Genomic DNA, 19238 nt, shown 5'->3' with positions numbered 1-19238 from the left:
AGCAGCCAGTTATTTTATTAAACAAAGGCCTAAAAACTCTGAGTTTTTACCTCACTCAGAGTAAAAACCAAGCTCTTTCCCAGGAATGTCCTGGCCTCTGGATGTTTGCACTTGCTATTCTCGCTGTCTGAAAGGTTCTTCCCCAGGAAATGGCATGGCTCCCTCCCCCATTTCCTCTAGGACCTTCTCAAAAGTCACTCTTCCCCAGCCCTCCTTATCTAAAATGTTAACACTCACCCCAGACATTTCATACTCCACCTTTCCTGCTTCATTTTTTCCTTCAAGAGCACTAATCACTAAGGTTCTTTACATTTTACTTATTATTATCTGTCTCCTCCCGGGTTATAATGTACGCCACACGAGGGTGAGGATTTTGTCTGTTTTGTCCTATGCTGTATCACCAGCATCTTAAACAGTGCATGGCACATGGTATAAGGTGCTCAATATATACTTGCTGAATAGGCGAAAAAAGGACAGTGTCTTCACAGTCCTCTGGCTCTCTGGAGCCAGGCAGAGAAATAAATGCACAAAGGACCCCTTAAAGAGTGATGTAGGGCCAGGTATGGTGACTCCTGCCTGTAATCCCAGCACTTTGGGATCACTCAAAGTGGGCAGATCACTCAAGGCCAGGAGTTCAAGACCAGCCTGGGCAACATGGCGAACCCCCATCTCTACAAAAAATACAAAAACTAGCTGGGCGTGGTGGCGTGCACTTGTGGTCCCCGCTACTCTGGAGGCTGAGTTAGGAGGATCATCTGAGACCCAGGAGGTCGAGGCTGCATGCCGCGAGCTGAGATTGCATCACTGCACTCCAACCTGTGCGAAAGAGGGAGACCCTGTCTCAAACAAAACAAAACAAAACACAACACAACAAAACAAAAACAGTCCTCATAGTCCTAATAAGGTGGGCATTATCATTAGCTGCATTTTGCAGAGGGAGAACAGAAGCTCAGTGATGTGAAAGAGTTTAGCCAAGGTAAGTGGCAGAGCTGGGATTTTTGTTTGTTTCATTTTGGATAGTTTTCTTGTTAAGCATGTGGAAATATTTTGCACATCTGAGAATTACTGACTTCTTACATGCTCTTTTGGAGAAACAGCGAATAATTCATGTAATATAAACACAACTGCAGATTATTTTGCAGGAACTTTTTTATTTCTGGGGCTTACTTTTCATAAGATAAATAATAGTTCCTTCCAAATCATTTTGACAATTTATTTGGAGGATCATAAATTTAAATTGAACCGCACAATTAATGTAATAAATGACACAATCATTCAGAACTTTGAGTATTCATAGTTTTAATATTCTATTCTAAAAATGTATTTTTAAAAATGGATACATAATTATATATATTTACAGGATACATGTGATATTTTGATACAAGGATACAATGTGTAATGATCAAATCAGGCTGATTAGGCTATCCATTACCTCAAATATATATCCTTTCTTTGTGTTGGCAACATTTCACATCTTGTAGCTATGTTGAAATATACAATAAATTATTGTTAACTATAGTCATCCTACTGGGCTATCAAATACTAGAACTTATTCCTTCTAACTGTATTTTTACATCCATTTAAGCATCCTCTCTTAATCCCCCATCCCCTTCCAGTTGGGATTTTAAACCAATCGTACTAATTCCAAAGTCCATGCTCTGACCCGCCCTGCTATGACCTTAGGAATGCAGAAGGGAGAGCAAGTCACGTGGGCTACTCTCCCTGGGGAGACACCCATACTGGGTCTTGAAGACCAGGAGCCTCTGCATGAGGGACTCTGCAAGTGAAGGGGATAGCCAGCACAGGGGCCCGCCTAGAAGATGCATCTTAGATCATTTCAATAATAACACCAACAGCAGCAGCAGCTAATTGACTACTTACAACCTGCCAGGTACTGTTATGAGGTCTTTAACATACTGAATCATCTCATGACTCAAAGTACCATCATTATCCCCATTTTATAGTCAAGGAAACTAACAATGGAGAAGTTAAATATTTGCTCATAAGCAGCAGGGCTGGGATTTGATTCCAGGCAGTTTGGCTTCAAGTTTGTCCTGTACATACTATATACTAGCAAGAAAAAAAAAGCCCATCAAAACACACATGGCACAAACATGCACATGCACACTCCCCAAGGGCACACCTCAAAAGTCCTCAGTTGGTTTCTCTTGGCACATCCCACAGTTCCTTTCGGTACAGCTGCATTCTGTACTTTCCCCATCCCTGCCCCCTGTCCTGGATGTATTTGTTGAGGCTGTCTCCCAAAGGCCTCTGATCTAATGGCAAGCATTTTCCCCTGAAGACGCTAGCATCAATTAGTGGTGAAATTTAAATCTGCCACGCAGATAGCACTCTACTCATTTACCCAGGCAAATGAACTGCATCAGGGGGAAGGTCACAGCCTAAGTATTCTGGCAAAGGCCATTTGATAGAGGGCTTCCATTTGCAGCTGAGGAGCTGAGGGTAACCTCTGACCTGCAAATGATGAAGACAAACTGGTCCACAGCTGCAGGGCTCCACGTTCACCCTGTAAACGGACTGGGATAAGAGCCTCACTTCTTGACTAGCTCCCTTTCCTCTCCTCACAAACTGCCCACAAGGCTGAACCTTTCATTTTGGAGTCTTGGTGAAGACTTGTCTCACTGCTAGGTGTTCTTGCTGACACCTACTTATCTGTGCCACAAATGGCCAGCATTTCATCAGAGAGCACTGTCCTATGATGGCCAGCAGGTAAAAACCATGGGGTCTTCAAGATGTGTGTGAACCACAGTCTCAACGCAAAACCACAGAGAGAGCCACAGCGAGGTAATGGAGGGCCAGCCAGGACTCGGTAGATGGCAACGATCCAGCTGGGGCAAGAATGTGGTGACAGCTTTGGGGAAACCACACTCATCCTGCCAGAATCACTCCTTCAGCCCCGAAGACACAAAAACGCACCATCACAAGCTCAGTAACACAGAGAGATCCCCTGACTGCCTCTGCCATCAGCCTCGGAGATTATTACCCCTTCAGGGACTGATACATGCTTGGAGACATCATTTAAATCATTGTGTCCAACATGCTAAACTGAATTATTCAAAACTGCCTCCCTTCTAGGTATACACACCAATGTAAGTGCACACATATGTACACCAAAATTCATGTACAGGAATGTTCACAGCAGCACTATTCCTAACTGCCCCCAAACTGGAAAGTACCCAAATGTCCAGGAAGAGTGGAAGAAAGAAATAAATTGTGGAATATTCACATGAGAAAAGTCTACACAGCAATGAGAATGAATCATCTACAATCACACACAACCATGGATGAATTTATGGATTTAATCGTGTAGCTGAATCTCATAAACATAACGTTAAGTGAAAGAAGCCAGGTACAAAAATGTGCATTTGGTATGATTCCATTTTTAAAATACAAAAGCAGGCAAAAGTATTCCATACCATCGGATGCCAGGATACTGGTTATCCTTGTTGAGGGATGAAATGACGAGGGGGCTTTGGGGGGTAGCCGTCTTATGTTTCCTGACCTGTGCAACCAGTGCCCAGATGGGTGTTCTTTTCTTAGTGTGTGTTATACTTCAAGGAGAAGTTTTAAAAACTGCCTACAGACACTGCCCAGTCTCATCCACTACCGTTTTGGGGAAATGTCCCATTGGGATTTCCACACCACTGCAAGACAGTGACGGGAGCTACCAAAATAATTGCTAACATTGACCGAGTGATCACTACGTGCCAGGCACTACTCCAAGAACATTACAAACAAGACTTAATCGTCGAAAACTCCCTTTGAAAGAGCTGTTATTTTCATTCCCAATTTGAAGGAACAGAAAAATGAGGCTGAGACAGTTTAGTTGTCTTGCCTATGGCTAGCCAGCTATTCCTGCATGGCAAAGGCGGGGTGTCAGCTGTGACTCCAAATTTCATGGGTTTAACATCTCACTAGGCTGGTGGAAAATGAGTTCACAGTACAAATGGAGAAGTCACATTAGACCCCCCCAACTCTTCTTTTTCATTTTTCATGATCCTTTTTTGTTGAGCTCAGGCCACCTTTTTTTTTTTTTTTTTTTTTTGAGACGGAGTCTCGCTCTGTTGCCCAGGCTGGAGTGCAGTGGCTGGATCTCAGCTCACTGCAAACTCCGCCTCTCGGGTTTACACCATTCTCCTGCCTCAGCCTCCCGAGCAGCTGGGACTACAGACGCCCACCACCTCGCCCGGCTAGTGTTTTTTTTTGTATTTTTTAGTAGAGACGGCGTTTCACCGGGTTAGCCAGTATGGTCCCAATCTCCTGACCTCGTGATCCGCCCGTCTTGGCCTCCCAAAGTGCTGAGGCCACTTGTTTTATAAATGTATCATATTCTGGATTTGTCTGATTGCTTCTTCCTGATAAAATTCGGGTGAGATATTTTTGGCCAGGAGGCACAACACAATGTCGGGTTGACCCGGTAGAGATACTGAGTGTAACTACTCTGGTAAGGTGGTAATACCCAGATCTTTGCATTATAAAGGCGGCCCCTTTGTAACTAGTAGTTAATGTGCTGGATAATATTTTGAAATTATATAAACAGCAAGTTTCTTCGAAACTGTTCCCCAATTACTTTTTTTTAAAAGTTTTTTTAAAAATCAACTTTATTGAGGTATAATTTATATACAGTAAACTGTATCCATTTAAAGTATACCATCTGATAATTTTTTTTTTTTTGAGACGGAGTCTTGCCCTGTCGCCCAGGCTGGTGTGCAGTGGCACCATCTCGGCTCACTGCACGCTCCGTCTCCCAGGTTCACGCCATTCTCCTGCCTCAGTCTCCTGAGTAGCTGGGACTACAGGTGTCTGCCACCACTCCTGGCTAATTTTTTGTATTTTTGGTAGAGACGGGGTTTCACCTTGTTGGCCAGGATGGTCTCGATCTCCTGACCTTGTGATCCGCCCACCTTGGCCTCCCAAAGTGCTGGGATTACAGGCGTAAGCCACTGCGCCCAGCCCGATAATTTTGTAATATGTAATACATGAGTGAAATTATCACAATTAAAATATGGAATACTTCCACCACCCCCAAAAGTTTTCTATTGTTTCTTTGCAATCAATTCTTCTTGCCATCCCAGCTTCCAGGCCACCACTGGTTGGCTTCACATTAGTAGGTTAGTGTGCATTTTCCAGAGTTTTCTAGAAAGGGAACCGCAGTTCATGGTCTTGTGTGTCTGGCTTCCATGACTCTCAGCAGCATAATTTTGAGATCCCACTGTTGTTACACACAGTGTACTTATTCCCTTTAATGAATGAGAAGTATTCCATCGGATGGATGGACCTACTGGTCTATTCTCCTGCCGGTGGACATTTGGGTGGCTTCTAGTTTGGGGCTGTCATGAACAAAGCTGCTAGAAACAGCTGAGTACAAGTCTTAGTGTGAACTATGTTTTCATTTATCTTGGGCAAATACCTAGAAGTGGGATGGTAAGTGTATGTTTAGCTTTTTCTCCTTTCATGTAAGATAATGTGCCAGAACAAGGTTTGAAAGAGGCACTTTTCACACATAAGCATGAAAACCGAATGTGATATTATGATACACAGGTTTTTGTCTACAGTTCCTGGTTCCTAACTCCCACAGCCCTTGTTACAGTCTTTTGTTATAATGCTGGGTGTGTTAGGCCCCAAGGGCAGGTATCAGGAAACACAATCTCTCTCCTGTCCTCCTTTCACCTGCCACAAGGCAGGACTCTAATCGTACCCCACTTTTCCAACTATGAGTCTTAAGACCCTCCCCTGAGAGGGTCCCACCCTATACCCTGGGGGAAGGCATGCTGATGTCATAAAGCTTCCATAAAACCCAAGAGGACAGGGTTCAGAGAGCTTCCAGATAACTGAACACTGGAGGCTCCTGGAGGGTGGCATGCCCAGGGAGGGCATGGAAGCTCCACGACCTTCCCCTGTACCTCGCCCTACCCACGTCTCTTCATCTGTATCCCATGTAATATTCTTCATAATAAACCAGTAAACATAAGCAAGTGTTTCCCTAAGTTCTGTGAACTGCTCCAGAAATTAATTGAACCCAAAGAGGGGGTCATGGGAACCCCAACTTGAAGCTGGTCAGTCAGAAGTTCCAGAGGCCTGCACTTGCAGCTGGCGTCTGGGGATGTGGGGAAAGCACCCCACACATTTGGTCACAGAAGTCTTCTGTGTTGGTGATTGTTGTGGTGTGAGGGTAGAGGAAAAATGGGGTTGGAGTTTTTCCCTATACAACCCATCGTCACACTTATGAACTATAAAAGGATCTGTTTAACTTTTTAATAAACTGCCAAAGAGTTTTCCAAAGTGACTGCCCTTTTACACTCCCTTCGGCAGTGTGAGGATTCTAATTGCTCCATATCCTCACCAACACTGGGTCCTGTGTGTTATTTTATTCCCCAATAATTTTAAAATCCAATAATGTTCCTTGTCTGATGAATTATGCATTCGTGTGATTATATCTACCTCCCCCACTCCCAGAGACATGGGGGCAACCTGAGTTAAAAACAGTGCCCAGCATACAGTAGGTGCTTAATTAATATAAACAGTCAATAAATACTCGTTTAATGAACAAAATCTGCCATCCACCCCCACAAAAAACATGGTAAGTGAATTAAGCTTAATGCTATTAAAGAGTTATCTGGAAGTTTGTCTTCCTACAACCACGTGATCCTCTCTCTGGGATTTCCCCGCTCAACCAGGGATGAGAGGTCAAAGTTGACCTGATTATGTGTCCATCAAGGAAGTGCCCCTGGAAGGCAAATAAAGAAGGCACCATTTACATTATAGTCTCCTAAATGCAGGCAATGATACCCCAAGGTGGGGCTGTGCAAGCCCTCCAGCAAAGAGCTTTTGAAAATAAATGTGAAGCTGGGCTTAGCAGCCCATGCTTGCAATCTCAGAGACTAGAGAGGCTGAGAAGGGAGGATCGCTTGAGGTCAGGAGTTAGAGACCAGCCTGGGCAACATAGCAAGACCTCATCTCAAAAAAAAAAAAAAAAAAAACCAAGCCAGGCATGGTGGCATGCGTCTGTAGTCCCAGCTACTTGGGAGGCTGAGGCGGGAGGATCACTTGAATCCAGGAGTTCAAGGCTGCAGTGAGCTGTGATTGCACCACTGCACTGCAGCCTGGGTGACAGGGTAACCCCGTTTCTGAAAAAAAGTAAAAAACAAGAAAAAGAAAATAAACGTGAACTTCAGCTAAAATACTATGACAGGCAGGTGCTGCCCTGAGAGGCAGAGCCTGGGTTCTGTCACAGGATTTTATGCAGGACTCCTCTCAAGGTTTTATGCAGGGAAGGGAATATCAATGCTGCCACCTTTTTTCCAGCCAGACTAACCCCGAACTTTACTGACATTGAGGTCCTCCCCACAGTGACAAAGACTGAGATGTACCGTGACTCCTCCCAAGGGCCTACCACACCCATGTTCTTAGAGCAAAACGTCATCTCTTATGGGATCATATATGACGGAGTGCCCAGAGCCAGGCCTAGGCCATATCAATGCTCAAGAAACGTGTATGGAACAGAAAGCGGGGTGAGGGAACGCAAGGGCAAACCACCTTGAGCATTATTACTTTCAATGCCTGCCAGGTCCTCCTTGACTTCAGGCAGCTTTTCATTCCAGAAGGACTAACTGAAAGTCATCTGCACTAACAAAACTGTGGCCTGGCAGTTATTTTTATAGAATAGTTTGAATACACCATAATTCAAGAGAGAAGATGGGTGCCTTCTGCCCCAATGAAACTGCTTCTCCCTGGGCACAATTTCTCCTACAGCACTTGTTGGAGGTGTGGAGGTTGGTCATCTCAGTAAGCAAACCAATTAAGAAACGACTGGGGCCAGGGAAATAATTTCCTCACTGTTGCCCTGCCCCCTCTTGCACTGCCAAAAGCAGAGGTTAAAAATCACAGAAACAGGGAACGAAGTCTGGCCTCACACATTATTCAAAGAAAGCATGCGTAGAGAATGCTATTTTTAGTTAAATAGCAAGTGAGGCTGAGGAGAGGCTGGGGGACCGGGAACACACGCAGCAGAGCCAAAGCGAGTGGGGCACTAAGATTCTGTCTCCAGAACGCTGAGACCGTCCCAGGTAGGCAGGCTGACAGACACTTGGAAGCTGTTTCGGGGGTTCCTCTGCTGTCAGATTTCTTGAATCCTAGGAAGGCTTGACTCAAATTTGGCCCCAAGACCCAGGATTTAAAACCTCAGTCTTGTGACCACCATGAGCTATAAAGAGTGTACTTTACCCTGAGAAATTATTCTCAGGAGGATTGTGAGCCGGCTCTAAAAGTAACCTCTCGCCCCATTCCAGAGAGGTACACTGAATTGAATAATTCTACTTCCTGCTGTGCATCGGAGAGCTCAGATGAGCTTGGCCAATGTTCTCTGTCATTAGGAGCCACACTGCTGCAGAAGGGAGCAGTGACTCCATTGCTTCAACCAATTTTCCACAAAGATGAAAACTGGAGGAAAAAAGCATTCAAGCTAGAAATAGAAAGTTAGTCTGACTCCTAAGCTCCCCGCCACCCCCCGCCTCCTTCCCACTCTCAGTGGCGGTCCCAGAGCAGCTGTGGCAGTGACATGCCCTCATCCAGCCTTTCCATGTAACCGGAGCTGAGAGAGTGAAAGTCTAATATCCTATTAGCACAGCAAGCACAGAGGATGTCCCTGGGCTGGGCTAAAAGCATCTGCAGATCAATCTGAAAGCTGTTCTACTCTCTGGTCATTTTTTGACTGTGTTCTGATTTTCAGAAATATGAACAAGGGTAAATGAACTGGTCAGAAAGCTCAGGAAAGAAGACAGGCGCAAATTAGAACCAATTTCCCTCACAATGTTAGAAGCTAACCTAAGAAGGGAAAATATGGGGGAGGAGTCTCAACACACCGCCCTGCTCCCCTGCTCGTAAACATCAGGAGCAGTAAACTGAGGTAAGAAAGTGATGATCCTTTTTCTTGTGATCTGTGTTTAGAAGGAGTTGGCACTTTACTCACAAACTAAGGGGCTGGGAGATGTCAGTCACAGGAACCTGCCACATGCCACCTCTGCAAACAAGGCTTCTCTTCCCACACTTCCAGACACCCTCCTCTCATAATAGCTCTTGCATCCTCTCCCCACATCAAAAACCAAAATGCAATTGGCTTGGAGGTGGAATTCAGAAGTGACGCCCAAGATATCATGTTCAGCTAAAACAAACAACGAGCTGCAGAACGGCACAGAGATGATCTCATACTCAGACTTTTCAGTGTTTTGGGGGACTAGCATTAGCAGGAAGCATAATCCATACATTAATGAGATGACTCCTGGAGACTGGGATTGTAAAGGATTTTCACTTTCCGTCATACATATCTATAATGATTAATTTGTTTTACAGTAAGCAAGTATATGTATATTCCTTTTTTTTTTTTTTTTTTTTTTTGAGACAGGGTCTTACTCTGTTGCCCATGCTGGAGTGCAGTGGCGTGATCTCAGCTTACGGTAACCTCAACCTTCTGGGCTCGAGCGATCCTCCTACCTCAGCCTCTGAGTAGCTGGGACTACAGGCACAGACCATCATGTATGGCTAATTTTTGTATTTTTGGTAGAGACAGGGTTTCACCATGTTGCTGGGGTTGGTCTTAAACTCATGGGCTGGAATGCTACTCCTGCCTTGCCGTCCCAAAGTGCTGGGATTACAGGCGTGAGCCATCATGCCTGGCCATATATTACTTTTGTAATCAGATAAAAAACATTTTTAGAGTGATGGGATAGTTCAAGTCCTGATTTATCACCTCTCCACGGCAAGGTTGTGGTCTCGCTCGTCTTCTCCACTTCCGCTGGCCATGCCCTGGCTGTGCAGACAGGTGAGTGGGCAGCAGCAAAGGCCCTGCGGCATAAATTTCTTTCCTATCCTCATCTTAGCAGTGCAAACTCCCAAGCCCTGCCTTCACAAGTGATGATGCAATGTTTTATTTTCCAGGACAAGCCTTAAAGTGCCAAGGTACATGAAATGGACACAAAAACAGGGACACAATGACTTCTGACTTTGGACTGCTTTGACCAGGCCTGGTAAACAAGTTTCATTGGGAATGTTATGTCTAATCAGCTAGGAGCCCCTGCCTGGAATAGCACATGAAAACTGTGTGGTCATATGGCCATTCCCACCACGAGCAAGAGAGGGAGATGGGGTGAGAGGGCAGGTGGCAGCACCAGCTTTCCCTAAGGAACGTGCAAGCCCACTGTCTGTCAGTCAGAGTTGCAGAAAACACTAGCCCACAATTCATTCAATTATTCAGTACAACCCAATGGAGCCTGTAAGCCCAATTCATACGTGTGCCTTGTCCGGAGACAGAGGCAGCAGTCCCGCATCCACCACATGCAGGGTGCTCAACCCCCTGCTCAGCCAGAGGCCACACTCTGACATGGTCACAGGTGGTCCTGGAAGGGAGCCGAGGATGGTGAAGAGGTCCGAAGGGCACATTACATGAGGAGGACATTCTGCAAGACAACTGACTAGGCTTTTCAAAAAAGGTCATCATTGGCTGAGTGTGGTGGCACATGCCTATAGCACTCAGGAAGAAAAGGAGGAACGATCACTTGAGCCTAGGAGTTAGAGGCTGCCGTGAGCTATGATTGTGCCATTGTACTCCAGCCTCAGTGACAGAGTGAGACTCTGTCTCTTAAAAAAAAAAAATCACATTATTAAAACAAACCAGAGAGGACTGTTCTGGACTGCAAGGGCCTGAAGGGGCAAAGCCAAGTGCAGTGTGACTATTAATTGAATCCTAGTACAAAAATCTCAGCTATAACATATAGTTTTAAGTTAAATGAATACATTTATTTATTTATTTATTTATTTATTTATTTATTTATTTTTTTGAGACGGAGTCTTGCTCTGTGCCCCAGGCTGGAGTGCAGTGGCGCGATCTCGGCTCACTGCAAGCTCCGCCTCCCAGGTTCACGCCATTCTCCTGCCTCAGCCTCCCGAGTAGCTGGGACTACAGGCGCCCGCCACCTCGCCCGGCTAATTTTCTTGTATTTTTAGTAGAGACGGGGTTTCACCGTGTTAGCCAGGATGGTCTCGATCTCCTGACTTCGTGATCCGCCCGTCTCGGCCTCCCAAAGTGCTGGGATTACAGGCTTGAGCCACCGCGCCCGGCCAAATGAATACATTTAAAAATGAATTATATGTGAAATGATACTACTGAATTAATGGTAATTTTTTTCTTTTTCTTTCTTTTTTTTTTGTTTTGAGACAGGCTCTTGCTGTGTTGCCCAGGTTGGACTGCAGTGGTACGATCAGAGCTCAGTGCAGCCTTGGAACTCCTGGGCTCAAACGACCCTCCTGCCTCAGCCTCTCAAACAGCTGGGATCACAAGTGCACACCACTATGCCTGGCATTCATGCACACTTAATTAATTAATTAATTAATTTGGAGACAGAGTCTTACTTTGTCGCCCAGGCTGGAGTGCAGTGGTGCGATCTTGGCTCACTGCAACCTCCACCTTGTAGGTTCAAGTAATTACCCCACCTCAGTCTCCCGAGTAGCTGGGATCACAGGTATGTACCACCAAGCCCAGCTAATTTTTATATTTTTAGTAGAGATGGATGGGGTTTTGCCATGTTGGTCAGGCTGGTCTGGAACCCCTGACCTCAAGTGAGCGCCCACCTTGGACTCCCAAAGTGCTGGGATTACAGGTGTGAGCCACTGCACCCAGCCTCTTCTGCCTCATCTAAGAGGGCTATGTTAAAAAAAAGTTGAACACTAGCTTACCTCATACTCTGAATTATGTAAAAATAAATATATGTGCATGTGCAGAGAAATAAGACTACAAGAAACATCTCAAACCATTAATGGTGATTTTCACTAAGTAGCAGATCACGAATCTTTTGAGTTCCTCTTCACAGTTCTTGCCATTTGTCCAATTTCTACAATGAATGTGCTTTAATTTTATAAAGGGGAGAAAAAAGTTTTCTTAGGAAATAAGGGTACACAAAGACTCCCCTCCAATGCACACTAAGCTCACAGACACCAGGTTTAATTTTTCTTCTGAAATTTCATAAAAGTACAAACTAGGCCGGGCGCGGTGGCTCACGCCTGTAATCCCAGCACTTTGGGAGGCCGAGGTGGGCGGATCACGAGGTCAGGAGATCGAGACCATCCTGGCGAACATGGTGAAACCCCGTCTCTACTGAAAATACAAAAAAATTAGCCGGGCGTGGTGGTGGGCGCCTGTAGTCCCAGCTTCTAGGGAGGCTGAGGCAGGAGAATGGCCTTAACCTGGGAGGCGGCGGAGCTTGCAGTGAGTGGAGATCGCGCCACTGCACTCCAGCCTGGGCGACAGAGCGAGACTCTGTCTCAAAAAAAAAAAAAGGCCAAACTAATGCCAACAAGGGGAAATATATGGTTATTTTTTTCTTGAAGAAGAAAGACGAAAATGGAATTAAGGTATTCCAGATTGAAAACCACTCATTCAATCAATCTTTTTTTTTTTTTTTTTTTTTTTTTAAAGAGACAGGGTCTCTGGCTGGGTGCAGTGGTTCATGCTTATAATCCCAGCACTTGAGGCCAAGGTGGGAAGATGGTTTAAGGTTAGGCATTTGAAACCTGCCTGGGCAACACAGTGAGACTTTGTCTCTACAAAAAATACAAAAATTAGCTGGGCATGGTGGCATGTGCCTGTAGTCCCAGTTACTCAAGAGGCTTGAGGCCAGAAAGGTGAGACTGCAAGTGAGCTATGACTGCACCACTGCACTCTAGCCTGGGCAACAGAGCGAGACCCTGTCTCTTTCTCTCTCTCTTTTGTTTTTTAAGAGACAGGGTCTTGCTCTGTTGCCCAAGCTGGAGTGCAGTGGCGTGATCACAGCTCACTTGCAGCCTTGAACTCTTGGTCTCAAGCAATTCTCCCACCTCAGCCTCCAGGGTAGCTGGGACCACAGATGTGTGCCACCATGCCCGGCTAATTTATAATAATCAATTAATGTATATGCTATATCGGGCTCTAGGGAGACAAGGAGAACAGAGAATCCCATTTTCAGGAAGGTGAAATTTGGCTGAGAAGAACTACCAGGGAGGTTAAATTCAAAGTGCTATTAGGGGTAGGAGCCTCTTGAAGAATAAGGATAAGTTCCAGAGGCAAAGAGAAGTGGGGGACAAATTTTAAACCACACAAGGGGAATGCCCTAAGGCAGAGAAATACTAAGAAATTCTGCTTGGTTCACATCCTTCTGATAAATTGTTTGCATTCTCGTAGAATAATTTTAAAATTAATACTTGAAGCAGGATAAAACTGAAAGAAACGGGTGAAAGAAGGGAGGGGGAGAGGGATAAAAAAGGAGGGTGGGAAGGAGGGCAGGGGATGATGGCATAGTAACAGTCCTGCTGTTCCTGAGTCTGGGAAGGAGGATTATGATTGTGGCCTGCATCTGGTAGGCAACAAAGAAGCAAGGATGGGTTTTCAGCAGATAAATCGTCATATCCATAGACTGGACTGAGAAGGTGGGTGATGGTGGGCAGCAGAGATGAAGTGGAGGGGACAGAGCAAAGGCACTGCTGCCCTGTGATGTCTGCCAGAAGTGCAAACCCAGAACCTGATCATGATGAAATATCCAAAAAAAATGAAAACAAAGCCAAGGCTGGGCACGGTGGCTCACGCTTGTAATCCCAGCACTTTGGGAGGCCAAGGCGTGTGGATGGCTTGAGCTCAGGAGTCTGAGACCATCTCTACCAAAAAACACAAAAAATACAAAAAAAAAAAAAAAAAAAGGAAAACAAAGCCAAGCTGAGGAATACCCTACAAAAGAACTGATTGGTATTTTTGTTTTTTGTGTTTTTGTTTTTGAGATGGAGTCTAGCTCTGTCGCCAGGCTAGAGTACACTGGCGCGATCTCGGCTCACTGCAACCACTGCCTCCTGGGTTCAACCAATCCTCCTGCCTCAGCTTCCCGAGTAGCTGGGACTACAGGTGTGTGCCACCATGCCCAGCTAATTTTTTTTTTTTTTGAGATGGAGCTTCGCTCTTGTTGCCCAGGCTGGAGTGCAATGGTGCGATCTTGGCTCACCGCAACCTCCACCTCCTGGGTTCAAGCGATTCTCCTGCTTCAGCCTCCCAAGTAGCTAGGATTACAGGCATGCACCACCAAGCCTGGCTAATTTTGTATTTTTAGTAGAGACTGGGTTTCTCCATGTTGGTCAGGCTGGTATGGAATTCTCGACCTCAGGTGATCCACCCACCTCTGGCCTAAGTTTTTATATTTTTAGTAGAGACGGGGTTTCACCATGTTGGCCCGGATGATCTCAACCTCTTGACCTCGCGGTCTGCCTGCATCAGCCTCCCAAAGTGCTGGGACTACAGTTGTGAGCCACTGTGCCTGGCCAGATTTGATCACTAAATATAACATATGGTCCCGGATAAGGTCCTGGACCAAAACAGTGTTTTGTCTGTTGCTACAAAGGAAGTTAGTGGGAAAACTGAGGAAATGAGAAAGGCTATAGATTAGATTACAGACAGATGAGTACTAGATCAATGTTGATTTCCTAATTTTGATAAATGCACAGTGGTTCTATAAGAGAATGTTTTTGGGAAATACCCATTGAAGTATTTAAAAATAAAGGTGCAGCGTGGGCACGATGACTCACACCTGTAATCACAGCGCTTTGGGAGGCCAAGGCGGGTGGATCACTTGAGGTCAGGAGTTTGAGACCAGCCTGACCAACATGGTGAAACTCCATCTCTACTAAAAACACAAAAAAAATTAGCCAGGTGTGGTGGTGCATGCCTGTAATCCTAGCTACTCAGGAGGCTGAGGCGGGAGGATTGCTTGAACCTGGGAGGCAGAGGTTGCAGTGAGTTGAGATCATGCCACTGTATTCCAGCCTGGGTGACAGAGTGAGACTCCGTCTAAAAAAACTAAATAAGTAAGTAAATAAATAAATGTAAAGGTGCATATCACACCTGTAACTTTCAAACATTTTATAGAGACAGATAAAGGAAGAAATTAATATAAAATGAGTGTCAAAAAAGATGCCACTGAAGCCCAGGCATGGTAGCTCATGCCTGTAATCTCAGAACTTTAGGAGATCAAGGTAGGAGGATCACTTGAAGCTAGGATTGTGAGACTAGCCTGGGTAATAAGTGAGACCCCTGTGTCTACAGCAGGAAAAAAAAAAAAAAAGATGGACACTGAGAAACTGCTTTGGGTACAGAATGGACTAAACAAAGCTATAGATCTGTAATGATTATGCAAAGTGCTTTTTATTGAGATTCAAGCTTGGGGTGCCACAGAGAAAACCTAGGAAATAACTACAAAGTCTTTGGTGGGCTTCAACTTAAAAGCTTTCTTCAGGCCAGGAGCGGTGGCTCACACCTGTAATCCCAGCACTTTGCCAGGCTGAGCGGGGGCGGATCACGAGGTCAGGAGTTCAAGAACAGCCTGGCCAACATGGTGAAAACTTGTCTCTACTAAAAATACAAAAATTAGCTGGGCGTCATGGTGGGCGCCTGTAATCCCAGTTACTCAGGAGGCTGAGGCAGAAGAATTGCTTGAACCCGGGAGGCGGAGGTTGCAGTGAGCTGAGATTGTGTCGCTGCACTCCAGCCCGGGTAACAGAGTGAGACTCTGTTTCAAAAAATAAAAAATAAAAATAAAAATAAAATAATAAATAAAGCTATCTTCCCTGATTTACATCATCATAAATAAATATGAACACTGTCACTCAGCTTCACACGATGCTGCTGAAATTACCAGCAGAGCCTAGTAGGCTGTCCGCACCACACAATACTTAATACCTTTGTAGATAACATCAGAGTTAGAAAGAACAGATAGGAAGGCTGTAATCCCTACCTCAGTTTCAAATCAGTTTAAGCCTGTGTTCCTGAGCCCAACTCCTAATGTTCAAGAACCCACCTTAGTGAAACTGGAAGGTCAAAGGAACACATGAGAACTCAAATGAATAAAGCAAATGGTTTCAACACAAGTAAAACTTAGTTATTTCAAGAACAATGCAAAAAAATTTTCCAAGATAGTCTACCTTTGCGATAGCATCAAGTTGTCAGAGGAGCTGCATAACCAGAAGATATCCCAAACATCCTAATCATTTTCTTATCTCAGAAAAAAATCCTGTCAATACATGAGTCTCAGGCACCCGATGAATGCTAAGGGCTGTATTCATTTTACTAAACCAAAAGTATTATGTATCCACTATAGTACTGAGGACACGATAGCAAAACCCTCAAGGAGCTCACAGACCTGCAGGGAACACAGGCGGGCAGGCAACTGACAGAGTGTTGACGCTCTGGTGGGTGAGGGAGCACAGAGAAAGTGCCCAAGCAGTCACAGCTGCCACCTTGAGCATAGAATGGCTCCTCGTAGGCCAAGCCCTAATAAATGCCCAACGACAGCCTCAAAACTGCACACAAATGGAGAATCCACACATCTGACAGCTGTCGGGACTGCTCAGCTCCTTCTCCAAGAGCATCTCACACTCAACAACAACTGATTCCAGAATCTCCAGATAGTTTGGCCCTCCAGTAAGCATTCTGTAGACAGTGAAAGCTATAAACTGCTATGAGGTAATACTCTTACCTGTGGCTTCAATGTACTCAATACATCTTTCAATAAAAATGGGGATCGGCTTCTCTGGAGTCACGACAGTTGTTAAAGGCACCCCAAAATAGTTACTCTCCCAGGTTGCCTTTGTGATGGATGGCCGGGGTTTGGGCTTTGGTTTCTGTCCAGGAAAGAGAAAAGGAAGCACAAAAACAAAGTGAGTATCAACATGTAACTTAACCTTCAGTAAGGCTTCTAAAGGGGAAGCAGTGGTATAAAAACTGCTAGAAAGATGTCAAGAAGTGGCTGGATGTGGTGGCTCACGCCTGTAATCCCAGCACATTGGGAGGCCGAGGCCGGTGGATCATCTGAGGTCAGGAGTCCAAGGCCAGCCTGGCCAACATGCTGAAACTTATCTCTACTAAAAATATAAAAATTAACCAGGCGTGGTGGCGGGCGCCTGTAGTCCCAGCTACTCTGGAGGCTGAGGCAGGAGAATTGCTTGAACCCAGGAGGTGGAGACTGTGGTAAGCCGAGATTGCGCCACTGTATTCCAGCCTGGGCGACAGAGTAAGACTCCATCTCAAAAAATAAATAAAATAAAATAAAATAAAATAATTTCAAGAAGGATTAAAAAGACTCGCTTGGCTCATTTCATTAATTTTAATTTTCTATCTTCTGGCCTCTGAATACCACATAAGATGCCAGAAAGAGTCACACCTTGAGTATGAGACCACATTATTAGAACAAAGATGTTTATAAGAAGCAGGCCATGTTTATGTAATAAAATAACAATACGATAATTATCTACATCCTCTACCAGGGATGCTCTGGAGTAAACAGGAAGTTTTCCAAACACCCTACAACGATAATAGATGTTACATACTCAAAGATAGCTAAAATCGTTTAAAAAAAATGAAATGGAAAACAGATAATTTCCTATTTCTAGAAAAGACAGCAGGCATTCTGCTAGGGCTGATAGCCCCACATGAGAACGTCCCTTGATACATTAGCTTGGGGTCAATTCTCAGTTGCATCCATGTTAGGAAAAGGTAAAGTCAACTAATCAAACAAGACAAAGTATTTTTTTTGTCTATTTTTTCCCCAGTCACCTTCTTCAAGAAGTACTATCAGCAGCAGCAGCAACAGCAACCACTTGAGAACTTACTATGCACAGAGTAAGTTCCAAATATTATTATTATTATTATTATAATTTTGAGACAGGGTCTCCCTGTGTTGCTCAGGCTGGAGTGCAGTGGCACAATCACAGCTCACTGCAGCCTGGACCTCCTGAGCTCAAGCGATCTTCCTACCTCAGCATCCCAAAGCTGGGACCACAGGCATGTACCCAGGCTAATTTTTAAATTTTCTGTAGAGATGGGGGTCTCACTATGTTGCCCAGCCTGCCAAATATTATTTCTTTTAAACCTGATGACACTCCATCTTACCAAGGAAAAAATGTCTCACATGCCTAAATGATACAACTAAGTAACTGCTTGGATTCAAATTCAGGAAGATTTGTCTCCAAAGCCTATACTCATTAACATGATTAATACTGAGATACTCTGCTTCAAAAGTATTCAATCTTTTTCTTTTGAACCTTAAATGGAGAAAAAATTACTCTAAACAAATGATAAATTTCCTAAAGCCAAAGAAATACACTTGAAATTTTGGCCTTTTGTTAAAATATCTACTAAAAAGAGAAAAGTAACCAAATAGGATCACGGTAAATTAGACCCAGGTGTATCTCCAGCAATTCAGTTTCATTTTCCAGTTGATGAAACCAATTTAGAAAAGCAGATTTACTCAGAAATGTGCACAGCCCATAAAACTAAATTATTTAGGGATTTTACATAAAATCCACGGAAGGAAACAACAAGCTGCCAGGCCACAGGTCACCTATTCCCTCTCCTTCTCCTGCCCGTCTTCGTTACTACTAGTACCCCTCTATATAGGAAAAAAATCACTTCCTGTTTAGTCTGAGATTCTCTGAGAACTTCCTGTGCAAACAAGTAGCAAGAAAAAAATAAAAAAGAATAGAGCAGAATATAATGTACACAAGGAAAGAGCAAGTCCATTCCATTTCTGGGCTGCTGGGTGAGATTACTTCAAATGACAAACCAAAGGCAATGAGAATCCAATCTTCATTCAGCCTGCTCCTTGACTCAGTATGGAGACTGCTATAATGTGAATGGATTCTGGGGTCCTAGGGAAGAACCATGCATTCCATAAAGCCTGTCCCCACTCACTGTGAGATACCCACCTCTCACAAAGTGGTGGCATAGCCTCCTAGGTTGGGGGGAATGGCTGCTGCTTGCTCCCCTTATAGACTGAAGCAAACAGGCTCTGATTTCAGACTTTTTTTTACCAAAGAAGTAAGGAAAAGTCAATTAATGATATATGATATACATTTACAAGAAATAATTTAGCCAGTCTATACTGTCTGTCTAGCATCTTTTACTTATATGAAGTATAACATAAAGAATTTAAGGCTGGGCATGGTGGCTAATGCCTGTAATCCTAGCACTATGGGAGGCTGAGGTGGGCAGATTGCTTGAGCTCAGGAGTTCAAGACCAGCCTGGGCAACATGGTGAAGCCCCATCTCTATCAAAAATACAAAAACAATTAGCTGAGCATGGTAGTGCACGCCTATAGTCCCAGCTACCTGGGAAGCTGAGATGGGAGGATCGCCTGAGCCCAGGAGGTCAAGGCTG

The 19238-nt window shown here is 44.5% G+C and overlaps 1 protein-coding gene across 1 annotated transcript in view; it reads right to left on the bottom strand.

Annotated features, from left to right (window-relative positions):
• ARHGAP35 (Rho GTPase activating protein 35) overlaps positions 1-19238 on the bottom strand; it is a 151331-nt gene that overhangs the window by 55612 nt on the left and 76481 nt on the right. The window contains exon 3 of the mRNA XM_045380095.2: positions 16560-16704. Coding sequence (XP_045236030.1) covers positions 16560-16704 — 145 coding nt within the window. The remainder of the gene's footprint in view (positions 1-16559; positions 16705-19238) is intronic.

This window comes from Macaca fascicularis, chromosome 19 (assembly GCF_037993035.2).
Source record: "Macaca fascicularis isolate 582-1 chromosome 19, T2T-MFA8v1.1".
NCBI classification, from domain to species: domain Eukaryota; kingdom Metazoa; phylum Chordata; class Mammalia; order Primates; family Cercopithecidae; genus Macaca; species Macaca fascicularis.
Note: the sequence above shows the minus strand (reverse complement) of the source record. Positions and strands in the feature narration are given on the sequence as shown.